This window comes from Strix uralensis, chromosome 4, assembly GCF_047716275.1.
Source record: "Strix uralensis isolate ZFMK-TIS-50842 chromosome 4, bStrUra1, whole genome shotgun sequence".
NCBI classification, from domain to species: domain Eukaryota; kingdom Metazoa; phylum Chordata; class Aves; order Strigiformes; family Strigidae; genus Strix; species Strix uralensis.
The window spans coordinates 78,107,984-78,129,076 of NC_133975.1; the positions used below are offsets into that span (position 1 = coordinate 78,107,984).

General features: G+C 43.7%; 1 protein-coding gene across 1 annotated transcript; it reads left to right on the forward strand.

Annotated features, from left to right (window-relative positions):
- The first annotated feature begins 533 nt into the window (after positions 1 to 533).
- On the forward strand, positions 534 to 9,710 carry RAB33B (RAB33B, member RAS oncogene family). The gene is made up of 2 exons (XM_074867340.1): positions 534 to 893; positions 6,905 to 9,710. The coding sequence occupies exons 1-2, from the start codon at positions 648 to 650 to the stop codon at positions 7,346 to 7,348; spliced, it is 690 nt and encodes a 229-aa protein (XP_074723441.1). The 5' UTR covers positions 534 to 647; the 3' UTR covers positions 7,349 to 9,710.
- Positions 9,711 to 21,093: the final 11,383 nt, after the last annotated feature.

Sequence of the window (21,093 nt, forward strand, 5' to 3'; positions counted from 1 at the left end):
GGCTAGAGCGCAGCGATGGCAGAGGGGTCGGCCAAGCCCCGCTTCCCCCTCGCCGCCTCTCGCAGCCCCAACAAAACGCCTGCCAAGCACCCCAGGCGGGTCCCCCCAGCACCCTCAGGCCTGGGCAGCTGTGAAGCTCAGCAGGGCCCGAGCGAGAGGCCGGGGCTGCTTGCGCCGCGCCACAAGCCGGCTCACATCACCCCAGAAAACTTCCCCCAGGGTTAAGAACCAGCCCTGGCGCTCTCAGCCTGCCTCCTCTTACTCCGGGCGCCCCGAAGCCAGGCCTCTTGCCTCGGTTGATCCGGAATCGCTGTGAGCGCGTTACAAACACACCCCCCCGCCGCGGGAGGGGCTGGCAGCCCGGCTCTGCGGCCGCACCCCGGCGCCCCTCAGGGCCGGCGGCTCCCCCGGGGGGGCGGCGCGCGGAGCCCGCGCGCGGGGATTGGCGGCGACCTCTCGCGAGGTCCTGCCCGCGCGCGGCCGCTGCCGGGCGGGGCGAGGCGCCGTGACGTGGCGCCGTGACGTGTGGCGGCGCGCGCACACTGAGGGCCGTCGTTTCATCCCCCGGGGTGGCGGGTAACGGATCGCGGGAGGGAGGAGGAAGAGAAGAGCGGGGCGGTCGCGGTCGCGTCCCCGTTCCCGGCGCGATGATGGCGGCGTCCGACGCGGAGTCGTCGCTGGAGCTGAGCCTGACGGGCAGCGGCGCGCTCCCCGGCGGGCTGCCCCCCGCGCGCTCCCGCATCTTCAAGATCATCGTCATCGGGGACTCCAACGTGGGGAAGACGTGCCTCACGTACCGCTTCTGCGCCGGCCGCTTCCCCCAGCGCACTGAGGCCACCATCGGCGTGGACTTCCGCGAGCGGGCCGTCACCATCGACGGCGAGCGCATCAAGGTACGGCCGGGGCGGCGGCGAGGCGGGGGGAGCCCCTGGGGCGAGGCCGGGAGCGCTGCCCGCCGCGGCCTGCTGCTGGCCTCCCTCCGCCCCGGCGGCCCCGCCGCTTTGGGCCCTGCCCGGCCTTGTCCGCAGCCGGGGGTGCCCCGAAGGCCCGGGGAAGCAGCGAGGCTGGCGGGAGGACCGGCCGTCGCCGCCCTCCCCGCCGCCATGCCGCTCCCAGGTGTGGGTTCACAGACTCTCGTGTCACGCTCCGCCCAGAAGTTCAGATGGCCGGTAGCCTCGGCTCTATCTGCTCTTCAGCTTTAAGACCGCCCCGCCTTGCTCTTGTTGGAAATGTAATGACTACATAGGTTTCTACGATGATGAAAAATTTCAGCCATGGGCCAGACCTTTGCACAGCTTTGGACAGGTGTCAATCAATAATTTCTCCTTCACATGGACTTCTAGGTAGATCTCTTACTTCCTAGTACTTCAGCGTTGGCAGTGCCTGGTATCACCAGCTTGTTGCCTCCCACAAATTCTGCTTCTCCATTAATGGAGAACCCCACTTAATTGGCCTAACCTTCAAGTCTGCAAAGCTATGCAGATGCTGCTGTTAAGAGCATTTTGCTTTAAAAATGTCCTGATAAGAAGCTGAACGTTGTTCAGGAGTGAACTGCTGCATCAGTGGTAGCAATGTGTCACAACTTTTTAATTTGGGGGGGGATTCTGTTAAGATTGCTCCATGTTTAGGCAAGTGTGGTACAGAACTGGACAGTGACAGGCTGGATACCAAGCTCACGTTTGACTGTTGGTTTTTAGTCTGTTTGTAGGTTGAGCTAAAGCTTAGTCTTACAAAACTAAATTTAATGAAAAAAATTGATGGGGGAACAATTGGTCTTTTGCTGCCTTTGCACTGTAAAGCAAGTTTTACAGGAGGTTGCAGAGAGCTGGGGATGAGCCTCTTTAACCAAGTAACAAGCGATAGGACAAGAGGGAATGGCCTCAAGTTGTGCCAGGGAAGGTTTAGACTGGATATTAGGAAGTATTTGTTTACAGAACAGGTCGTTAAGCGTTGGAATGGGCTGCACAGGGAGGTGGTGGAGTCCCCATCCCTGGAGGGGTTTAAGAGTCGTGTTGTCCCAGCGCTGAGGAATATGGTCGAGTTGGGAACTGTCAGTGCTAGGTTAACGGTTGGACTAGATAATCTTCAAGGTCCTTACCAACCTTGATGGTTCTGTGATTCTGTGAAATATACCTAGTCTGCCCCGTAGGTACACCAATGCTAGTGATGATCCTAACAGTCATTTGCAGCTGAGACTACTAGCTGCTTGCAGATGCAGTTTGTTTACTGGGAATAACGTGGTTTTAAACAGAATCCCTTTCTACTTCTGTATTACAGTTTGTTTCTATGAGCAAAGTTTAATAATGTGTAGAAAAAGGGAGTAATGGCAGTCTTGGAATTGTACTTTTGCGTTTATTATCACCAGGCTTCATAATTCAGCTTACAGTCGTGTAGCTGAAAGTTATAGTTTTCCCTTGCTTACTAGATTAAAGAAATTGTGGAGGGCATATAAGTCCATTTGTATTCTTCTCTTGTGTTTTTTTCACCTTATATCCTTCTTTTTAACAAAAAAAAAAGAAAAATGAGTAACAGTCTTTGTTACTTTTTTTCTTTATAAAACCAGCACTTCTTTGGCTGTCAGCTGAGATTCTGTGCTCCCTGGGCTGGTGCTGTCTGTGACAGAGGAGAGAACCTCCTGAGGGGTATCATCTTGTTAGCACCGTCTTACGGACTGGCATTTTCACCACCTCTGGATTATGCCTGGCCTTTGTTGGAGAGAAGTGAAGAAGAGTATAGCGTAATCCACAGTTCTGAGATGCTTTGCATAGGTGGTTATGCCATTTTGTTATATATGGTGCGGTAGGTTGTTTTGCTGCGTTCTTGAGGACATTACCTGTTGAATATACAGGTTCTGGTTGAGGGAGGGGGAGAACTGAAGGAGGCCCTTTTGAGACACGTTGTTTTCTGGGAAGTTCTGTTTCAGCTTTAAAAGGAATAAACTTTATCGTTGTGGCCAGGACTCTTAGGGGGGTGCTGTGTGTTGTCAAGTATGCACCAGTTTTTGGGTTTTGCCACCTCCTCTCACCCATCTTTGCTTTTCTTGCTTGCAGCAGTGAACTCCGGCAATGCCTCTTGAACCAGGAAAGAGAGGAGCTCAGATGAACCCAATTACTGCTGTTCTTGCTGTGCCCTGAAGGGCTTGCTGAGCAGAGGAATTTTTCCTCTCATGTTGAAGGAGATTATAAAGTAGTGTCTTCTCTTTCTCTCTTCTCCCTTCCCCCAGCCAGCTGGATGGTCATTCTTGCGCTGCTACAGTACCGAGCGTTTCCCTTGCAGCTGGAGAAATGCTGTGTCATTGGCAGCAACACAGGCACGGTTCTTCTCACCAGGGTTTCCCACACAGGAATTGTGTAGAATTTCAAGACACAGGGACGAGTGTATCCCTTTGTAGCTTGTACAGTAGGCTAACAGCTTCCTAAGAAACACTGATATCTAGTTGTGATGAACAAATTAAAATTTTCAACAAATGCATTTTTTTTGCATTTTAAATTTTTCTCTTCCTAAATTGATCTAAGCATTGAAAATTGAAGAAAACAATGATGTCACTCTTCACTGACCTACATTAAAAGAGCAAAGGATGCGCATGAAATTCAAAGAACAAAGTCCAAACATCATGTTCTATACCTTTGAGCTCTTCAATTTTTTTTTCCCACATCTTGTCGAAGGAGACATAGTTTACCATTTTATCTTCATTAAAAGCCAGTTTTGTTTTTACCAACGTGTTATAAACCATACAGGCTAAGAGAGTCCTTGTTTAGAAAACAGCCGTTCTGGATCCACAAAAAGGAGTCAGAAGGTGGGAGGTGATAGCTGAGTCAGTATAGCTAAGTACCATTTGTCTTTCCCAGGGAGTGTGACAAAGTGATTCTGTCCACAGTTTTATTAGCTGAATTATGCTGTTAAACTAAATTTTCAAATCCCACTTTTTATAATAGCCCTCTAAAATATGTGCTCCCTTGAAGATGGATGGTATTGAACTAATAATGAAACAGTAATCTTGCTGTTAATTCATCAGTGCGCATCTATTAACTTTAACATTTTCAGTGTTGGTTTTTAGTAGAGCAAATATTGGGGGGGGGTGGGGGTGTCACAGAAATGGAATGGTTTCTTCAAATTCACCCGGTAAGAGGAAAAAAGAAAATTCTTAAGTGTGAAATTTTCGGTCTTGGAGGATTTGTCTCTCGGTGCAAATGATTCCATGCCAAGAATATTAACGTTTTTAATTTGAGATAATACCCTTCAAGCTTGAAAGCTACATGTAAATAAAATTCAGGAGGAACTGTAGTTTAAGCTTAACTTGGAAGATATATAAACCTTTAATTTAACTTCCCCTTCTCTACCCAATCTGTGGATCTGTGCTTGACTGAAGCATGACTGATTTCTGCTCTGTGAACAAGTGGGGAGAGAAGTGTAAGCTCACAGCTGCCTCTGAAAATGAGCTGCCTCTTCAAATTAATTTGATATAGCATTTTCCAAGATTATCTGTAGTAATTCCTTTATTATGTTGTCTGAACGTAAAGATTACTTCAGTCTGTGCTTCTTTCTTCTCTCTTTAATTTGTCAATTTCGAAATTAATGAAAATTTTCCATGAGTCTCCTGACTTTATAACGTTTTATAAGTGCATAGAACTAGAAGTATCTCTCATCTGGGTAGGTGAATGAATCTTACCCAGACTTAGGTGCCTATCTGATTGTCTAGAGTCCCTTAACAGACCGTGGAGATGCAGTCAGTTGTGTTTAGAGTGTAATGCCATTGGCAAAAAGCGGGTATTTGCTCTAAAATGAGATGGATTCCAACTGACTACTGTTTTCTGTGATCAGAGGCTAGGGCAACTTGCCTTGCTCCTCTTGGTAATCTTAATGACCCTTTTAGAAGCAGCACAGGGGTGAGTCTGTGGATCAGAAGCTGTAGGTAAGTGGACTAGACGGCAGAAGCCAAGCTGTTCTGATGTCATCATGTGAATTCTCAGTTCCCCTGATGAAACCCGTAACTGCCATTTCCACCTGCTCCAACCGGAGTTCTTCTCAAAGATGGGTGACCAGGATTTTACTATTGCAAAAGAAGTCACACTGTCCTGAAACATCACTTACTCTTTCTCCTTCGCTTTATCTCACTAGTGATTCATAATGTCCTGTGATTGACTCGTGTATCTGGATCGTCATCCATTTTAATAATTTCCAAACTGATGAATACTGCACTTATAGGAAAAATCTTTATTATTAGTCACTGTTAACAAGACTTTGCATCTGCTTCTGTTTCACCCTACTTCTACTGCTCCAGATTTAAAAAAAAAACTTTATGTGGTACTGTAATCCTCCTCTCTATCAGTGATGTATCTTAGCTTCTTGCCATCAGCAAATTTCCCTGGCGCTTGGGTTTCCTTTTATTAATATTGAAGTCACTGGTAAAAATCGTAAACAAGGCATCGTTCAAGACACTTGCGATTTCCAAGTAAGTTTTACTGAAACATTTGGATCAAAGGAATGCAGAACTATGGTAATGGGAGAAGAGTTTTATCAAGGGAAGTTTTTGACTCTACCTTTCATGGGAACAGATGGAATTTTAAATTTACTTTCATCATTTACAGAACATTTAATATTTCTTGAATTCCAAGTGTGAAGAAAAACACTACTTTCATTCCCAGGGAAGAAACATTTCTTTCTGACAGTTTTGACTCAAAAGTTAAAAGCTGAAGTACTAATCAAACTGCCTCAGCCGTCAGGGATCAGCTGTACAGGACAGACAGGAAGCCAGGACTCAGTTTTGACCCAAGAAATCCAATGCTGTCATTCAGTGTTAACACCATTAATAAGGTGTATGTGATAGAGCCACACACTAGTTTATTTCTGAGAGTGTACAGTTAATCTAGCGTTGTAGGTGAACTGGCTCTGGCTGCTGTATGTTGCAGTTCCTTATCTCCTGGAGAGCAATTTTGTTAAAATATCACTGTGTCCAATAAGTGCACCATTCTGTAGCATAATCTACTCATCTGAGGATGCCAGGCTTCCATTCTACCAGGATGATGGATGCATTTAAAATTTTAATAGTTGTTGTTTGAAATACAAGCAGATGTAAGGCTTGGTTTGGTTTGTCTTAATCTGAGCCTGAAAAGTTTGAAAGCATTTCAGTTCTTCTGAATGTTTTTTTGTCTGTTACACTGACTAGGCTTCAAACAAATATGTTCGTTCTGTTTAGGATAGAATGATGCATACCTGGAAATAGTAGTAGCATGTTAAGATAACAGGAGGTTTATGTACATTAGCATGTTTTTTTTTTTTTCCCCTGTTACTTACAGTGTGGTCCTAGTTTAAGTATTAAATAAGCTTAAGCTAGAGGTTCATCACAGGAGGGTTTGATTCCAGTAGATATACCGCAGAGAAAGATTTCTTTGACCTCAAATTTTTGTGGTTGGTGGTGTTATTTATGCATGGTCTGATTTCTTCCTACTTTTCCATAGTACCACAATAGGCAGTTAACTTCAGGCTAAGAACAAAAATTTGGGGAAGATGATGTTATTTTTGGCAATAAAAAAATCATGCCAGCTGAGAGGTGTGCTGCGAAATATATGTTGTTTTCTCAAATAAAAGTGCTATTGCCAAGACTCCAGGATTTGTTTTTGTAAAAATCTTACAAAATACACGCTCCAATAAACTCTCAGAGATTCATACATGTGATCAAGTTGCATCATCGTTTCTTCCTGGCTCCAGTTTTGAGCAGCTTTGAAAGCAAACGTTTGAAATTGCGTGAAAGCAACAGTTTTCTTCAGCACAAGCTTTTTGGTATGATTAATTCAGATGAGTGGATTTCTGTGATCGTATGACTCCCCTAGCTATGGGTGATTTGTGTTATTTTCCAACGTGAGTAATAAAACATTTTTTCCTCCCTTTGTCTTTCCCTTTTCAGATCCAGCTATGGGATACGGCAGGGCAGGAGCGCTTCCGAAAGAGCATGGTGCAGCACTATTACAGGAATGTACACGCTGTTGTGTTTGTGTATGATATGACAAACATTGCCAGTTTCCACAGTCTGCCCTCATGGATAGAGGAATGCAAACAACACCTTCTTGCCAGTGATATACCACGGATTCTTGTTGGAAATAAATGTGACCTGAGAAGTGCTATTCAGGTACCTACGGACTTGGCCCAGAAGTTTGCTGATACTCACAGTATGCCGTTATTTGAAACCTCTGCCAAAAACCCCAATGACAATGACCATGTGGAGGCCATATTTATGACACTGGCTCACAAGCTTAAAAGCCACAAGCCATTAATGCTTAGTCAACCCCCAGATCGCAATGAAATACATATAAAGCCTGAACCAAAACCTGCCATGACCTGCTGGTGTTAAATCATACTATTATCAGTTATCACCTTGTCTTGTTTGCAAATACTTCAAAATTATGATCTTGGCAAAGTTCCAGGTTTTGGTAGCAATTATTGAGAATCTCTTTGGCACTTTAATGTGTTGGGTTTTTTTTCCTGGTGTAGATGTGCCCATCTCATGTTCTTGCACTTTGTAACTGTACTTTCTGAATTACTGAAGTTTCACTATAAACGTACAGGAAAGTAAACTTTCAAGTGAAGTTTTGACAAAGCAATTCTACTTGAGCTCTTGCTGCCTGAGATTGTTTTCATCACTTGTGGTAAGGTTATAAATAGTAAGCCAGTTTACTCTCATTTTTGGTTGCTACTTGCATTGGAATAATGTAGGAGAAAAAGTGTTATGTGACAGACAGCTTTATTTTTGGGTCAGCGAGTGGGGAGATTTTTGGCATATGAAGGAATAGTTGGTGACTGCTAGCAAATTGCTAAGCAAGTACCTTTTCATTTTATGAAGAAAAACCAGGACTCTCAGATGAAGTTTGGGCTGTCAGTGTAGGTGCAAACTGCTAGCTTTTGGCCTGTCATTCCACTGTAAACTTTGACTTGTAGCGCAGGATATGAGGTAAATTTGGGACTATAACTGCCCATAACTTCTCTGACCTTACTAAAACTTCAATGGGGACTTATTTCTAAAGATGCTGTATTTGAGTTGAGTGTCCCAGGGTAAGTAAAAACACGTAAGTAAATAAAAGATTGGGTGAAGTTGGCAAAAGCATACTGGTTTTCAAAGACAGGGGTTTCAGAGGGTTTTAGTGATGATGAATGCTTTTCAAATATCTTGAAAAAGCTTTTTACAACCAACTTCATAACATATTTTAGGGATGGATATGCTTAGGACAAAATTTTAGGAATACAGGGCTTCCTTAAAATACTTCTGAATACAAACTGAATTAGATCTTGAAATACAGAGAAAATCTGCCAAATACATCATCTGTTGCAGATTCTTGAGATAAAACCTGCTTGCATAATGTCATGGCTGTATGTGGGGCATCCTTGGCATTACTAATGTGAGTTAGTAATGTGTTGGGTCAGATGAGGGAAATTACTCCTCCAGAACCATCTTCTTCTGTGTTCTCATAATCGCAACTGTTTTATTTCAGTGCTGTTTGAAGGTCAAGTTTCATAATAAAAATGGTGCTAGGTTGCGCATAATTACGTAAAGCGAAATGTAAGCCATAGAATGCAATCTATGACTTCATTCATATGCCATGTCAATGTTCTGTGACTTAGTTTTTAAAGGAATTGAGGTAAAAATGAAGATTTTTCATTTGCAATGTGTAGCGTGTGATGCTGACTGGAAGCTAAATGGAAGGGCCGGTTCGGAAGCTGCCACCCTAGTGATCACATTCGAAACAAATTATTGAAACAAGAGAATTAACGTTACTTAAGCTATTACAATATTAATTCTATGTAAGATGTAATTCTATTGCAAATTATACTGGCAAAAGAAAAATGCACTGACTTTTTCTAGATTTAGAAAAGGCATTCAATTTGGTCTAATATGATTAAGATCTTTAAAAAGAACCTAAACAAAAGGTAATGTTTTCTTCCTGTGTAAAGCTGCTACAACTGTGACAGTAATTTTGTTTGGGAAACATTTGTAAAAGGGAACTTTTGTATTCACTCTGAACCTTACATGACTAGAATTTGGTTTACAGTCCTTTCAGAAACAATCTGCTTTTTAACACTAGTGTCCTTAATGATTTTTTAAGAAAGGGATTGATCTTACATTTATGTGTATACTATTGTAAATAAGTATGGTTTACAGTCCTCTCGGACAATTTGTTTTTCACTCATGTCCTTAATCCTTTTTCTCAGAAGGATCCATCTTAACTGTTTGTATGTCAGCAACTGTTTTTTGTTTTTTTAATTAAAAAAAAACAACCAACAGAATGAAGAATTCCAGAGTCAGTCAGTCAGGTTGGGGTTGAGGTGAGGAAGTTATGTAGCTACAGTGTTACTGTTAAATTTGATATCAAACGTCCGCAAATCTGATAAGCTTTGAGTTATTCACAACCTGTAAATAAGGGCCCTCATGTCATTAAAATTGTGTGGAAACAATGATTAAGTATGTAATTTCATCTTCAGCACAAAGCATGTTTTAATGGTTCTGCCGTAAAGGTAATGTGGTCATCAATGCAGGATTCAGTATGCTTCCTGGCTTTCAGTGGTGATGTTCTGCACACAAAATTGATGTCAAACGTACTGAATACTTTGTATATGTATTTTCACTTTACCAAACTGTAAAGTTGGGTTATTTTGTATGTGTTGGGGGGAGGGCAAGACACAATCCCAGAAACCTAATAAACTGGCTTTGCCACAAACTGTTACCACTTGTTTTCAATATTATGCTAGGAATGATGATATAATTCTTATGGTAAAATCCATAAAAAAAAACTATAAGGGAGGAAAAAGAGCTTCTAGTTTCTGTGTGTGTGGGCGACAGTTTTGTGAAAGACTGTCACAATACTTGGACTACTGTCAGTGCTTTCTTGTGATGGCTCCGAGTTGTTTTGAAGCATCTGAAGCACCCACCTGATGATTCAGAGGCATGTTTGGGATTTATTTCAGATTCCAGAAGAATGGGAAGGGATACAACAGTTATAAAACTAGGAATTACTGACCCTTGAATATATGTCAGGACCTTAAAGGAGTCTTCTCCATTACTCCATTTAACTTCGCATAGAGGTGGAACTTTTTGTTTTCTCAAAAGTCAGTCTTGCAGGTTTCTGTATGTGTACGCATGCACATGTGTGTGCACACGGGCAGAGCAAGGCTTCCATTCCAATTAAGCTGTCTTTTTAGTAAATGTAGACCTTTTCCCACCAAGGAACTCTCAAATCATTTGTGTTATATAGTGTTTCACTACTGTCCTATTTATGCTCCTCTTCTAGTTCCACACTTAATAGTGTATTAAAAAGCTAAAACACCTTTCAGAGATGATTTGCGTGTTTAAATATGATTGCAGTCATTGCTGCTCACACAGGTGTTAATTCTACTGAATGATTCAAAGATGTGTCTATGAACTGTGTATACCTTGTGCTTTTGGACCCTGGGAATGACCAGAAGTGACCTTGGTAGTCTACCAAAAGCGTGTCACAGTTGTGAGCCCTTGTCCGAGACTGACACTAGCTATTTCATCAAACTGCTTAGGAAGGAAGCGACTTTCAGCTTAGGAAGGCAAAAGGCCAATGTCATACAAACTCTAGACGTGTCCTAGTATTCATGCATGTACTTGCTGTGCATTAGGGTTCTCTTGGGGTTATTTTTTAATGTCTCACATCTTCATCATGATGCTGTAGCTAAGAAGCATCAAAATGCTTGGACTTCGTATGTGTACTGTAATCTCCCCAAAGCAAAAAATTGCTGATCCAATAAAGGGTCTAAAGTACATAGTCATTAAAGAACTTGAAAAATGAAATAGCTTGTCATTTTTCCCAGCCAATAATTCTACAAGACAGCTTTCCAGATGTAGTGAGAATAGATGAGGACCCCTAATGAAAGTAGTATCACTTTAATATTCTTTCAGCTCAAAAATATGGCTTAATGATCTAAAAATCAGTTAAGCTCTGGCTTTGATGGAAGGGAGTAGTGTGGGAGTCCACACAAGAATTCAGGTGGAGGCAGCCCTGCTGCCTGCTTCCCACCCCCTCTTTGACCTTTGCCACCTTCATCTGTGACTCACGAGGACTTTCCTATCTGGAATCAGCAAAGCAGGTCAGCAGAAAAAACATCAGTAACTGTTTTCGCTCAAACACCACAGTGTTGCACGAAGACAAAACGGATCAGTGTAATGCTTGCCTATGGCTTTGATCAGTCTCGGACAAAAAATTGCTGGTTTTGTCTTTGTCTCCCATAACATTTGATCACGTGCTGCAAAGGCAGCTCCTCTATTTTGCAGCTGGTCATAGATTGTTAGTATCTGATTCATCCTGTATGACATGGCACAATTAACTCCTGTTTAACATCTTTATTGATGTTAATTATTGATATAATGTTAACTCCTGTTTAGCATCTTTATTGATGATCTAGACGAGGGGATCGAGTGCACCCTCAGTAAGTTTGCAGATGACACCAAGTTGGGTGGGAGTGTTGATCTGCTCGAGGGTAGGGAGGCTCTGCAGAGAGATCTGGACAGGCTGGAGCGATGGACTAAGGCCAACTGTAGGAGTTTCAATAAGGCCAAATGCCGGGTGCTGCACTTCGGCCACAACAACCCCCAGCAGTGCTACAGGCTTGGGGAGGAGTGGCTGGAGAGCTGCCAGTCAGAGAGGGACCTGGGGGGTGTTGATTGACAGTCAGCTGAACATGAGCCAGCAGTGTGCCCAGGTGGCCAAGAAGGCCAATGGCATCCTGGCTTGTATCAGAAATAGCGTGGCCAGCAGGGACAGGGAAGGGATCTTACCCCTGTACTCGGCACTGGTGAGGCCCCACCTCGATTACTGTGTTCAGTTTTGGGCCCCTCACTACAAAAAGGACATTGAAGTACTCGAGCATGTCCAGAGAAGGGCAATGAAGCTGGTGAAGGGTCTGGAGCACATGTCGTACGAGGAGCGGCTGAGGGAACTGGGGGGGTTTAGTCTGGAGAAGAGGAGGCTGAGGGGAGACCTCATCGCCCTCTACAACTGCCTGAAAGGAGGGTGCAGAGAGCTGGGGATGAGTCTCTTGAACCAAGTAACAAGTGATAGGACAAGAGGGAATGGCCTCAAGTTGCATGAGGGAAGGTTTAGACTGGATATGAGGAAGCATTTCTTTCCAGAAGGGGTTGTTGGGTGTTGGAATGGGCTGCCCAGGGCAGTGGTGGAGTCCCCATCCCTGGAGGGGTTTAAGAGTCGGGTTGACCCAGCGCTGCGGGATCTGGTGGAGTTGAGAACGGTCAGTGTGAGGTTAATGGTTGGACTGGACTGGTAGACTTCAAGGTCTTTTCCAACCTAGACGATTCTGTGATTCTGTGAATTGTCATCTCTAAATTGTAACGCTGCACTAACATTTTCCCTGACTGATCATCTACTGATTTGCTGCTTTTATAAATTTTTTGGAAGTCCTTGTCCCCTCTTGGTGAATATTTTCACTTCCACTTGAATATATGTAACTCTAATAGGCTTTTTTATTTTTTTTTTTTTTTCCGGAGTCCTGCTTTCAAGGCCATTGACCAATGTTTTGTAGCACCTCGATTCCCAGATATAAAGTAGAGCTACATGTCAATTTAAAGTAATAGTAATGTTCCTTTTAAAATGGCAGTCTGGTTTTCTATGCAAATCAACACAAAAATGACATGTAATCTTAAATCTAAAGTTGTAGATAACATTAGAAATTGGCATTATTCTAGAACTCACAAAAAAACCACTGTTTTGAGTTTGAGGGTTTGGTGTTTTTTTCCCCTCTGTTGACACTGGACACCCAAAGGAGGCCTCTCATTCATCCTGCTGAATGGTGGCGTCAGCGAGGGCTGTGAAGCGACATTGAGAGGGAAAGACTTGCTGCTGGTTTCCAGTTACGTGCTGGGACTCACTGGGCTCTGTGCAGCCTCCAGCTGCAAAAGCAGCACCATAGAGGCTGACACCTATTGAAGTGCTTCCTGAAGGCAGCTCCTTGTACTTCACACAGGTACTTCCAGAGCCCAAAGGCAGGCGTGGAAAAGCTGCCAGCCATGCAGGGACACTCACTGAGGTGGATAATCCTGCTCCGTGCAGGTATTATCTACATGTATTGTTTTCTGCCTTTGCTGATTCACCTCTGGTAATGTGAATCGTGAATGACAGAATACTTTGCTAACCATTTAAAATGAATGAAAAGCAAATTTCTCAGCAATACCAATGATCATTTCAAGAAACTCATAATCCCCTCCCCGTCCTGCTCTTCTCATCCCTGAAAAACAACCCAGAATTGATGTAATGTGACTGAGGCCTGGGGACTGAGGTACAGGTGACCAGAGGCATGGCTTAGAGTTGCAACTAAGAATGAGAACATCAGCCACGGCATTTAACAAATGTGCTGCTCTCTCCCTCTCCCCCCTGTCCTTTTTTTATGTTTGTTTGGTTTTTTGCATAGCAGAACTTGCAACTTTACCATCAAGTGTACAAGAGCTGATATTGCTGCGTATCAAACATTCAAAAAGAAGTAGCCTGTTCTCTCTTCCCTGACATTAATTATAAGACTGGCTTTGAAATAAATGGGCCATCTTAAAAAAAGAAAAGGCGAGGGGGCGCATGTTTTGGATTCCTGCCTGCTTGCATCTTATTTTGAAACCTGTAGGGTGCACTTGGGTCTCACAGTCTGTGTTTCCATTAAGAGATGGAGCTTGAATACAGACCTTGCTTATGCATCTAAAAACAACAACAACAACCCCCCCCACCAGAATCTTCAGATAGTTACTTGCTCCCAGAGAATCAAGGAAAAGCAAAGATATTTGACAACACTGAAGAGCTCAAGGGGCCTCTCTCTTCTTTTATCTGCCCATCATAAGCCATCTACCTGTCAGGTCTGGTTTAAAACAAGTAACTCTCCTTCTTTGCAGCCCTGTCTCTGTGTTTGAGTGTAACAACAGTACATTAGATAGTCAGATCTTCATTTTGGAAGACAATGGTGGGGTTTTTTTTCTTTCTACTAATACTAATATTTTTCAGTAGGAGGTATATAGAGTGTCAAATTTTAAAAAAGGATAAGCATTGTCTTTCTAACAGCTTATAAATGCCTTTTAAAATAGACTTTCAGATGCTGCCAGACCCCTGAAAAACAGAGAAGTGTTGTATAGCTATAGCCATAAGCACACAAAAATTGCAACGGTAAAAATCACAATAACATGGAGCCTACAGAGACTGTGTGATTACAGCCTATATTCTTCATACACACATGTGCATGCACACACACACACAGAGGAAGAGACAATTGGTGTGAATGTGAGCATATGAAGAGTCATAAGACCATGATCTTAGCTTTGTAGTTCCTTTTTTTAAAAAAATTTTTACTGTTTGCATTGCCCCTTTGAAAAGGTCACAGGCAGAAAAAAGGCTCTGTTGTGAGGCAACATGGTAAACTCCCTCTTAATGAATATTTGTATTTATTTTTCAAAACATCTCACTGTGCATCTAAATCACATGTCATAAAGCAGAGGCCGTGTTTAAAGACCATTTTCCTCTCCCATGGCCAAGTGTCTGTGTCTCGGTTGTGAGTGCAGACCCCTGGAGCTGGAGAGGCTTTCCTTCAGCTCTCTTATTTTTCCCCCTTCCCCATGTGGCAGCAGGCTAACATCGGGATGTTAGTAATGTGTAGGCTGCCAAATGCGTTTTAAACCCCTATCTTCAGACTTCATCAAGGGAAAAAAAAAAATCAACTGACGCTTCGTGCTACCGAGTGAAGCTGGCAGAAGACATGTTCAAGCAAAATTATGTTGTCTTTTACACCCCACAGTGAAACTGGAAGTCCTGGCCATGAGATGGTGGGACTGCTAAGATTTTCTGAAGGTTTATGAAAAAAACTATACACATTAACAGAAGAGAATTTATTTTTGCATATGACTGAATGGAGGGGGGGTGGGTCTCCAAGCTACAAGTAGCTGATGGTAGGGAATGTGTGTTATGTCCTGACCCTGCACTTATCCTTGTTCCTAAGCATCTGGAGTTGGGGTCTTTTTGGCTTTTGGCCAGTAAAGCCTGGCCAGCCGTGCTCTCCAGCCCCTGCCCACCCGGGGGACACCCGTCAGCCCTGCCTCACCTGCCTGTGCCTCTCCCAGCAAGGCTGGGGCAGGCTGGCTCAGCTTTGGGGCCATTGCAGAAACGTGGAGGTACAGGTTGACACTCTTGGCTGCTGTTATGTAAAAGCCTGGTCACACCCCTCCACCCCCCCCCGCCCCCTCACACCCACCCCTGTGCAGGAAAACACAAACTGCTCTGGGGTGTTGAGGTGCTGCTGTTCTTGTCCTTTGTAATCCTCCATCCCCCGGTGCTTTTCTTGTTCCAGGAAGGGCATACAATGAGAAAAAGATTAAACTGACCCTAAAATACATGCAACAGCTTTTCCATTTACTTCAAGATATTTTTAACCCGCTCACAAATCAGAGGCAGTGAAGGGCTCCTGGCTTCAGCAACTAAAGATTCAGCTGCAGATAAAAAAAAACATTTGCTAATCAGAGGGGGTTTTCAAGTTCCTGTATGCGATTATTCATCTTCATTACTACCATGAAGTACTAACTTCAATATCGAGCTAATATCTGAGTCACTGTGACGCTGCTGTTAAAAAGCACAATGTTGGCAGCCCTTGTGACTGGCTCCTAAAGCTTGCAATAGTTGTGCTTTTCTCAAATTGCATCTGAAGCGAAATAATTTGGTTCAAAAGTTTCAGCTTTCATTAAATAGGTAAATTTCATTTTTCTGCATGGTGCCAGATAATGATATATTAATATATATAAGATCTATGTTCTATATACATAAAATGATGAGCAGAAAATATGTATATTCACATAGATTTTTTGTGCATCATAAGCATGCAATCTTGGCATCATAATGCAACAGTTTGTGGGGGGCAGTTGTACAGAATTCCAACTTTTTGTTAGAGCAGTGAGGTGACTGTGTAGCACATGACACTCATGAGAGTCCAGCACTAGTATGTGCTTTAAAGCTCCAGCTCTCAGGCTTTATGGGTGAAGGGCTGTTTGAGGTAGCAAAGACTTGGGTCAATCAGAGTTGCCAGGCTTGCCTGCACAGGGCAAAATCAGAGACACAGAACTGACTCCTCTGAGATACGGTTGGGGCAAAAAACTTAGCAAATGAGAACACCAGCCGTAATTGTAAATCAGTCTCATGGTTAGTGGGTGGGGGGAAAGGGCCTAACAATATTTACATGTGCTGTTTCAGGATAAACACTAATATTGATTTTAAAAAAAAGTGTATTTAAAAATATGTAGTGGGAAGAAGTCAGAAGATGAAACATGAAATATAAAGTAATTTATTTTTTTAAATTAAGATGACTTATAAATGTCACGTCAATTAAAGAGAACCCACATGTTTCTGGTAGTTCCAAAGCTGTAACTACAAAAAAAAAAAAAAAGCCATTACTGCAGCAGCTCAGAAAGTGCAAGTGAAACTATGTAGTTTTATAGTGTGTTTCACTTAGACTGACCTGAAGAAGTGCAGGACAAAGCACTTGCTGTCTTTACAGAAAAGCTGCTAAGCAAGGCTGGGAAATGCTGTTTCGTTTGATGGGCTTTGCCTCCTCAATTTAGAGTCAAGTCCAAGCACTTTTCCCCATGCTTATACACTGTTAGTGCTGGAGAATCATAGAATCATATCTCAAGTTGGAAGAGACCCATAAAGATGGAGAAATCACACAGACTGACTCCAAAAAATGTATGCTGTGCTCTGGTTATATTAGGTGGATTTTCTGCTGAATATATAAAAAAAGAAAATAAAACCTTCCTTCTTTCAGCTGTAGGCAAATTCCACTTTCTATTTTCAGAATATATCTGTATTTTGATTGATTACTACTACTCCCATCCTTTCGCAGCTCTTTTAAGGCTCTCTTCTGCACCCCGCTTTCCCCCAGCAGCGAGCAGGATGTTTGCAGGTACCGCAGGCTGCTGGATGGAAGGGAAGCAGCCAGCCAGGGAGCCTGATGCAAGAAACTGCTGTACCAGAGCCACTGAGACCCAGCAAAGGCTTTGGGGAGAAACTCTTGCTTTTTCAAGCCAGATAATTCTTCTCCTATAGACTAGTACCCTTGTGTAGTAAATTGTTTTTTTAAAGAGCAAGAACCACGTATTCCTTGAGTCATTCCCCACAGGACATATTTTAGGCCAGTTCATCTACCTGTAGTAAAGTTTGACTTAAATTTTTAAGTATTGCATGCTAGAATAGGCAGGGCTACGGAGCATGCAGAGCTGTGATTTTTATTCCCTGGCTTCTCACTACTTTTTGCCAGCAAAGGGGAAAGAGATCTGTGCCCAGCAAAGCTGACTGCTTTCCACTGCCCAGGCCCTGAGCACCAGCAGCCCAGCATCACAGGGGAGGAAGTGTATCAACCGTGTACATCTGGAGCTTGCAAACTGCTGTAGGGGTGAGGGGCAGTGAGACTAAACCCCTGTGTTGGCAGCAAACAGTGTCCAGAGCACACCATCTCAGTCTGAAACCAGGCTGAGAAAAAAAGCAAAATGTTCCTGTCGGAGAGCACGATGTAAGTATTGGGTTACGAGACTGGAAGTGAAGTGGTTAAAAAAAAAACCAAAACCCAACAACAAAACCCAAACAAGCTAGTTGTCAAAAACATACCTGAAATGGCTCTCTGAGCCTCACTGGGATGAAGACCCCTCCGCTTCCCCTCCTCCCCCAGCACCTTCTAGCCCTTTCTCAGGGAGGGGAACCGGCTTCAACAAATACTTTGCCCTTAGTTGAACATTAACTCACAGAAGCAGCTTCCCTGATTAACCTTCTGATTACACCCTGTGATTAACTCTGGCCACTGCTAATGGAGAGGCTGGCAGCCTTTGCTTTTATAGCCTAGGGATTTGGTGCGCCTTGTTCTATGCATCAGGAAATAGGGTAACATTTGGCTGAGCTTACTCACAATAGAAAAACATTTTAGGACATAAATGCCTTGTCTTTGAGTTAGTATAAATAACACTAACACAAAGTGGGCATGAAGGGCTTGGTGTCTGTGTAATTTTGTTGTATGGGATCACATAAGTGGTGTCCATAACCCATGTCAAAAGCGAGGTGCTGGTGTCCTGCCTGCAGGCTGCTCAGGTTAGCTGGGTGGTTTCTAACACACTCGAGAAAAGAGCTGGATGTTTGGCCTCAAGGAGATCCGGGGCATGTTTGTGTCTATCATTCCTCTTCAAAATGCCAAGTTATTTCCACTTCTTAGCGATGAAGCATAAGGTGTGTGTGACTAAGGTGCAGCTCCCATGTGTGCAGGGTGTTTTGGTGCAGAACAAGCTCTGGGCTCCGGTGGAACCTGGAGTTTCTATTTTCCCCCCTGGGCTTTGCTTGCGTTATTCTGCAGACACTGTGCTGAGGTGTACTTGCTGCCACCCCCACCCCCTCACCCTGTGTAACTGTGCCTCCCTCCAGCAGCCACGGGCCTTTGCCCACCCCAAAGGGGAAATCTTGTGGGGCTGGGAAGGAGCAGCAAAGTCATGACGCTCAGTTCCTGGAATCTTGCCAACAATGAAAAGTCTGTGGGGAGCAAATGACGAGGTCATTTCTATCAGAGGTGCTATGGATGTGTGTTTACATAATAAAAAAAAATCCCTCTGACTTCCATCAGCGAAAGCTGGGCGTGACGCAAACCACAAAAAGTCCCTGGAGATACGGGCAGGCTCTGGGAAGGCACCGTAACTAGCATGTGGAACAGGCTACTAAATATAGCACTGGAAGCTGCAATTGGGAATATATTTTCTGCAATGCTAACCAATTAGAGGGAGTGACATTATATCGGTACTCAGTTTCCACCAATTTCCATATTGCAGCTGTTTCTTTTCTAGAAACTCCCCTTTTTTAGAGAACTGTTGAAATTGAGTGTCTGTAAGGGATCTTCGGTGCTGGTATTGCGATAGCGATGCTGCGATTGCACCACTGGAAGGACCGTAAAAAGAAATACGGCCACCAAGGGCTTTACAGCTGCTGTTGAATCAATTACATGCATTGTTATTTAGAGGTGGCATAGAGCATACTTCTCTTTTACACACTCATACTTCACTATCTGCTCTTAAGGCCATTTCACAGCCCAAGGAGCACCTGCCACACTGGCAGAGGTCCACCTATCACTAAATGCCACTGATCAGCCGCTTCCAAAGCTGGCCGGGAGGAACAGGCTGGGTCCTGGGCTCGTGCCTCAGCGCTGTGCCAGGAGCCCTGACCTGTGTTGCTGCACCTTTCATACCCTCATCTCGAGAGTCACCCTTCTGCGCCGATGGAAACAGTGCTGCAGCCGAACAAGGGCTAGTGATGGGTATTCTCTGCGTGCTTGCCATAAAAGCTAATTGCTCTGCTCAACCAGCAGTCAAACACTGTTGAATTATACTCAGTATGTACCGTCTCACACAGTAATGACTAGTTACAGAATAGCATCTCTGAATGGGATTGTAACAGCGTTCCCTAACCAGGAATGATGCAGTGGCTGAGCAGTGCATTTTAGCAACAAACTACTAGCAAGTCTCTCCTTTCAAAACCTGTTTTAGACCAAAGGAGAATCAAGGCTGCACTGCTTTTAGCTATTAGCAATCACAATAACGTCTCAGGGAGTCTTACTCTCTTTTAATGTACAAGAACGGCAGTTTATGTTAATCAAGGAGAAAAACCCCAACATTTCATCGCAGACTGTTTGGAGTTATGCCAGAAGCATCTGAGGATGGGGAAAGTAGTCACGCTCGGTGCTTTGACGCTTGCTGACAGGCACTATACCAGAGAAAAAGGCACAGCATCACTTTTGAATTACAATGTTTGAATTAATACAGAAATTCAAACATTGGTACCTTCAAAGGACACCCACAATGACACCCAACTGTGTTTTGGTCAGCATAGGCAAACACATGAAGGTATTCAGAGCCAAGGCCAGAAAGAATGTGGCTACTGTGGCCCTGAGTTGAGCTGCTGGACTGAGCACTGAGGGATGTGGCCAGTTCCCCCAGCAGAAGCCAAGCAGCGGAGGAAGCGATGTGTGACCAGCAAAGGGCTGTGGGAGGAGGAGGCCAGGGGTTAGGGCTGCTCTCTTCATCCAAGTACCTTTCTTTATAATCCTAGACATTAATAATCTTAATGGTTAAAGTCAGTAACGGAGACACTTGGTAAGTACCTTACATACAAAGGGGTGCCAGAGTTCACTAGGACTTCCTCAATATGTAGCTTAGGGTATTTTTCTGTTCGAGATGACAGCAGAAGTTGTAGAACATCTTCAAATACAAACTCTTCAAAATTTGAAGATGTTTAGTCCCAGGAATTTTAGAAATAATTTAACAAAAACTAACCATCCATCTCTGCACCTCACCAACCCCAAGAGACTAGGAAGTTGGGACAGGATTTGCTAACTTGCATATACCTGGATTAATTGCATACTGTAATGCTAATTTTTGATGACGTAGCTGTGGCGAGCTATTTTGGAACCAAGGGTGTTTTAAGTGCACATGTGATAAGCACCAACTCAGAGGTCTGCCTGGCATTTTGTCTGTACAGTGCTTTCATGAGGTGAAGGCCTTCATTTAGGTGTCAGAGTCCCTTTACTAGTGTTATGAAAAAGACTTGAGTCTCTAGAAAAAAAGAACAACCAATAACAATTTCATTCCCTCTCTCTTGGGAATGGGAAAGGCACCTTCTATGCTGCAATAAGGGAAATCTTATCTGAGATCATTCCTGGAGTTACATGCCTCGTGGTGGGCAGGACTTATCCTACTACTCACAGCACTTTCTCAAGATGGGAACTTACTTTCCAAGCCCTGTCCAAATGGACGTGCTGTGTCAATTTACGTGGTGGGATAAGTCATCTCCCACTTCATGCTCAAGGCCTGCAGGCAAGACATTCACTCGACAGGCACCCCTAAGCCTACCTTAAAGTGAATCATAAAGTACATAAGGGAATTTTATGCACCTTGGGAGATGATGGAAGCTGTAGTTCCTTGGTCTACAGGACTAGGAGGACCTCTAGAGAACCTCCAACAGAGGACCTTGGTCTAGATCTGTAATAAATTTTAGCAGAATGGGCCCCCAAATAAGCGTTTTTTTT

Bases quoted from the DNA above. Each gene is read 5' to 3' on its own strand.
- RAB33B (XM_074867340.1), top strand. From the start codon at position 648: ATGATGGCGGCGTCCGACGCGGAGTCGTCGCTGGAGCTGAGCCTGACG. The intron at 894-6,904 runs GTACGGCCGGGG...TTCCCTTTTCAG, and splicing joins TCGACGGCGAGCGCATCAAG to ATCCAGCTATGGGATACGGC.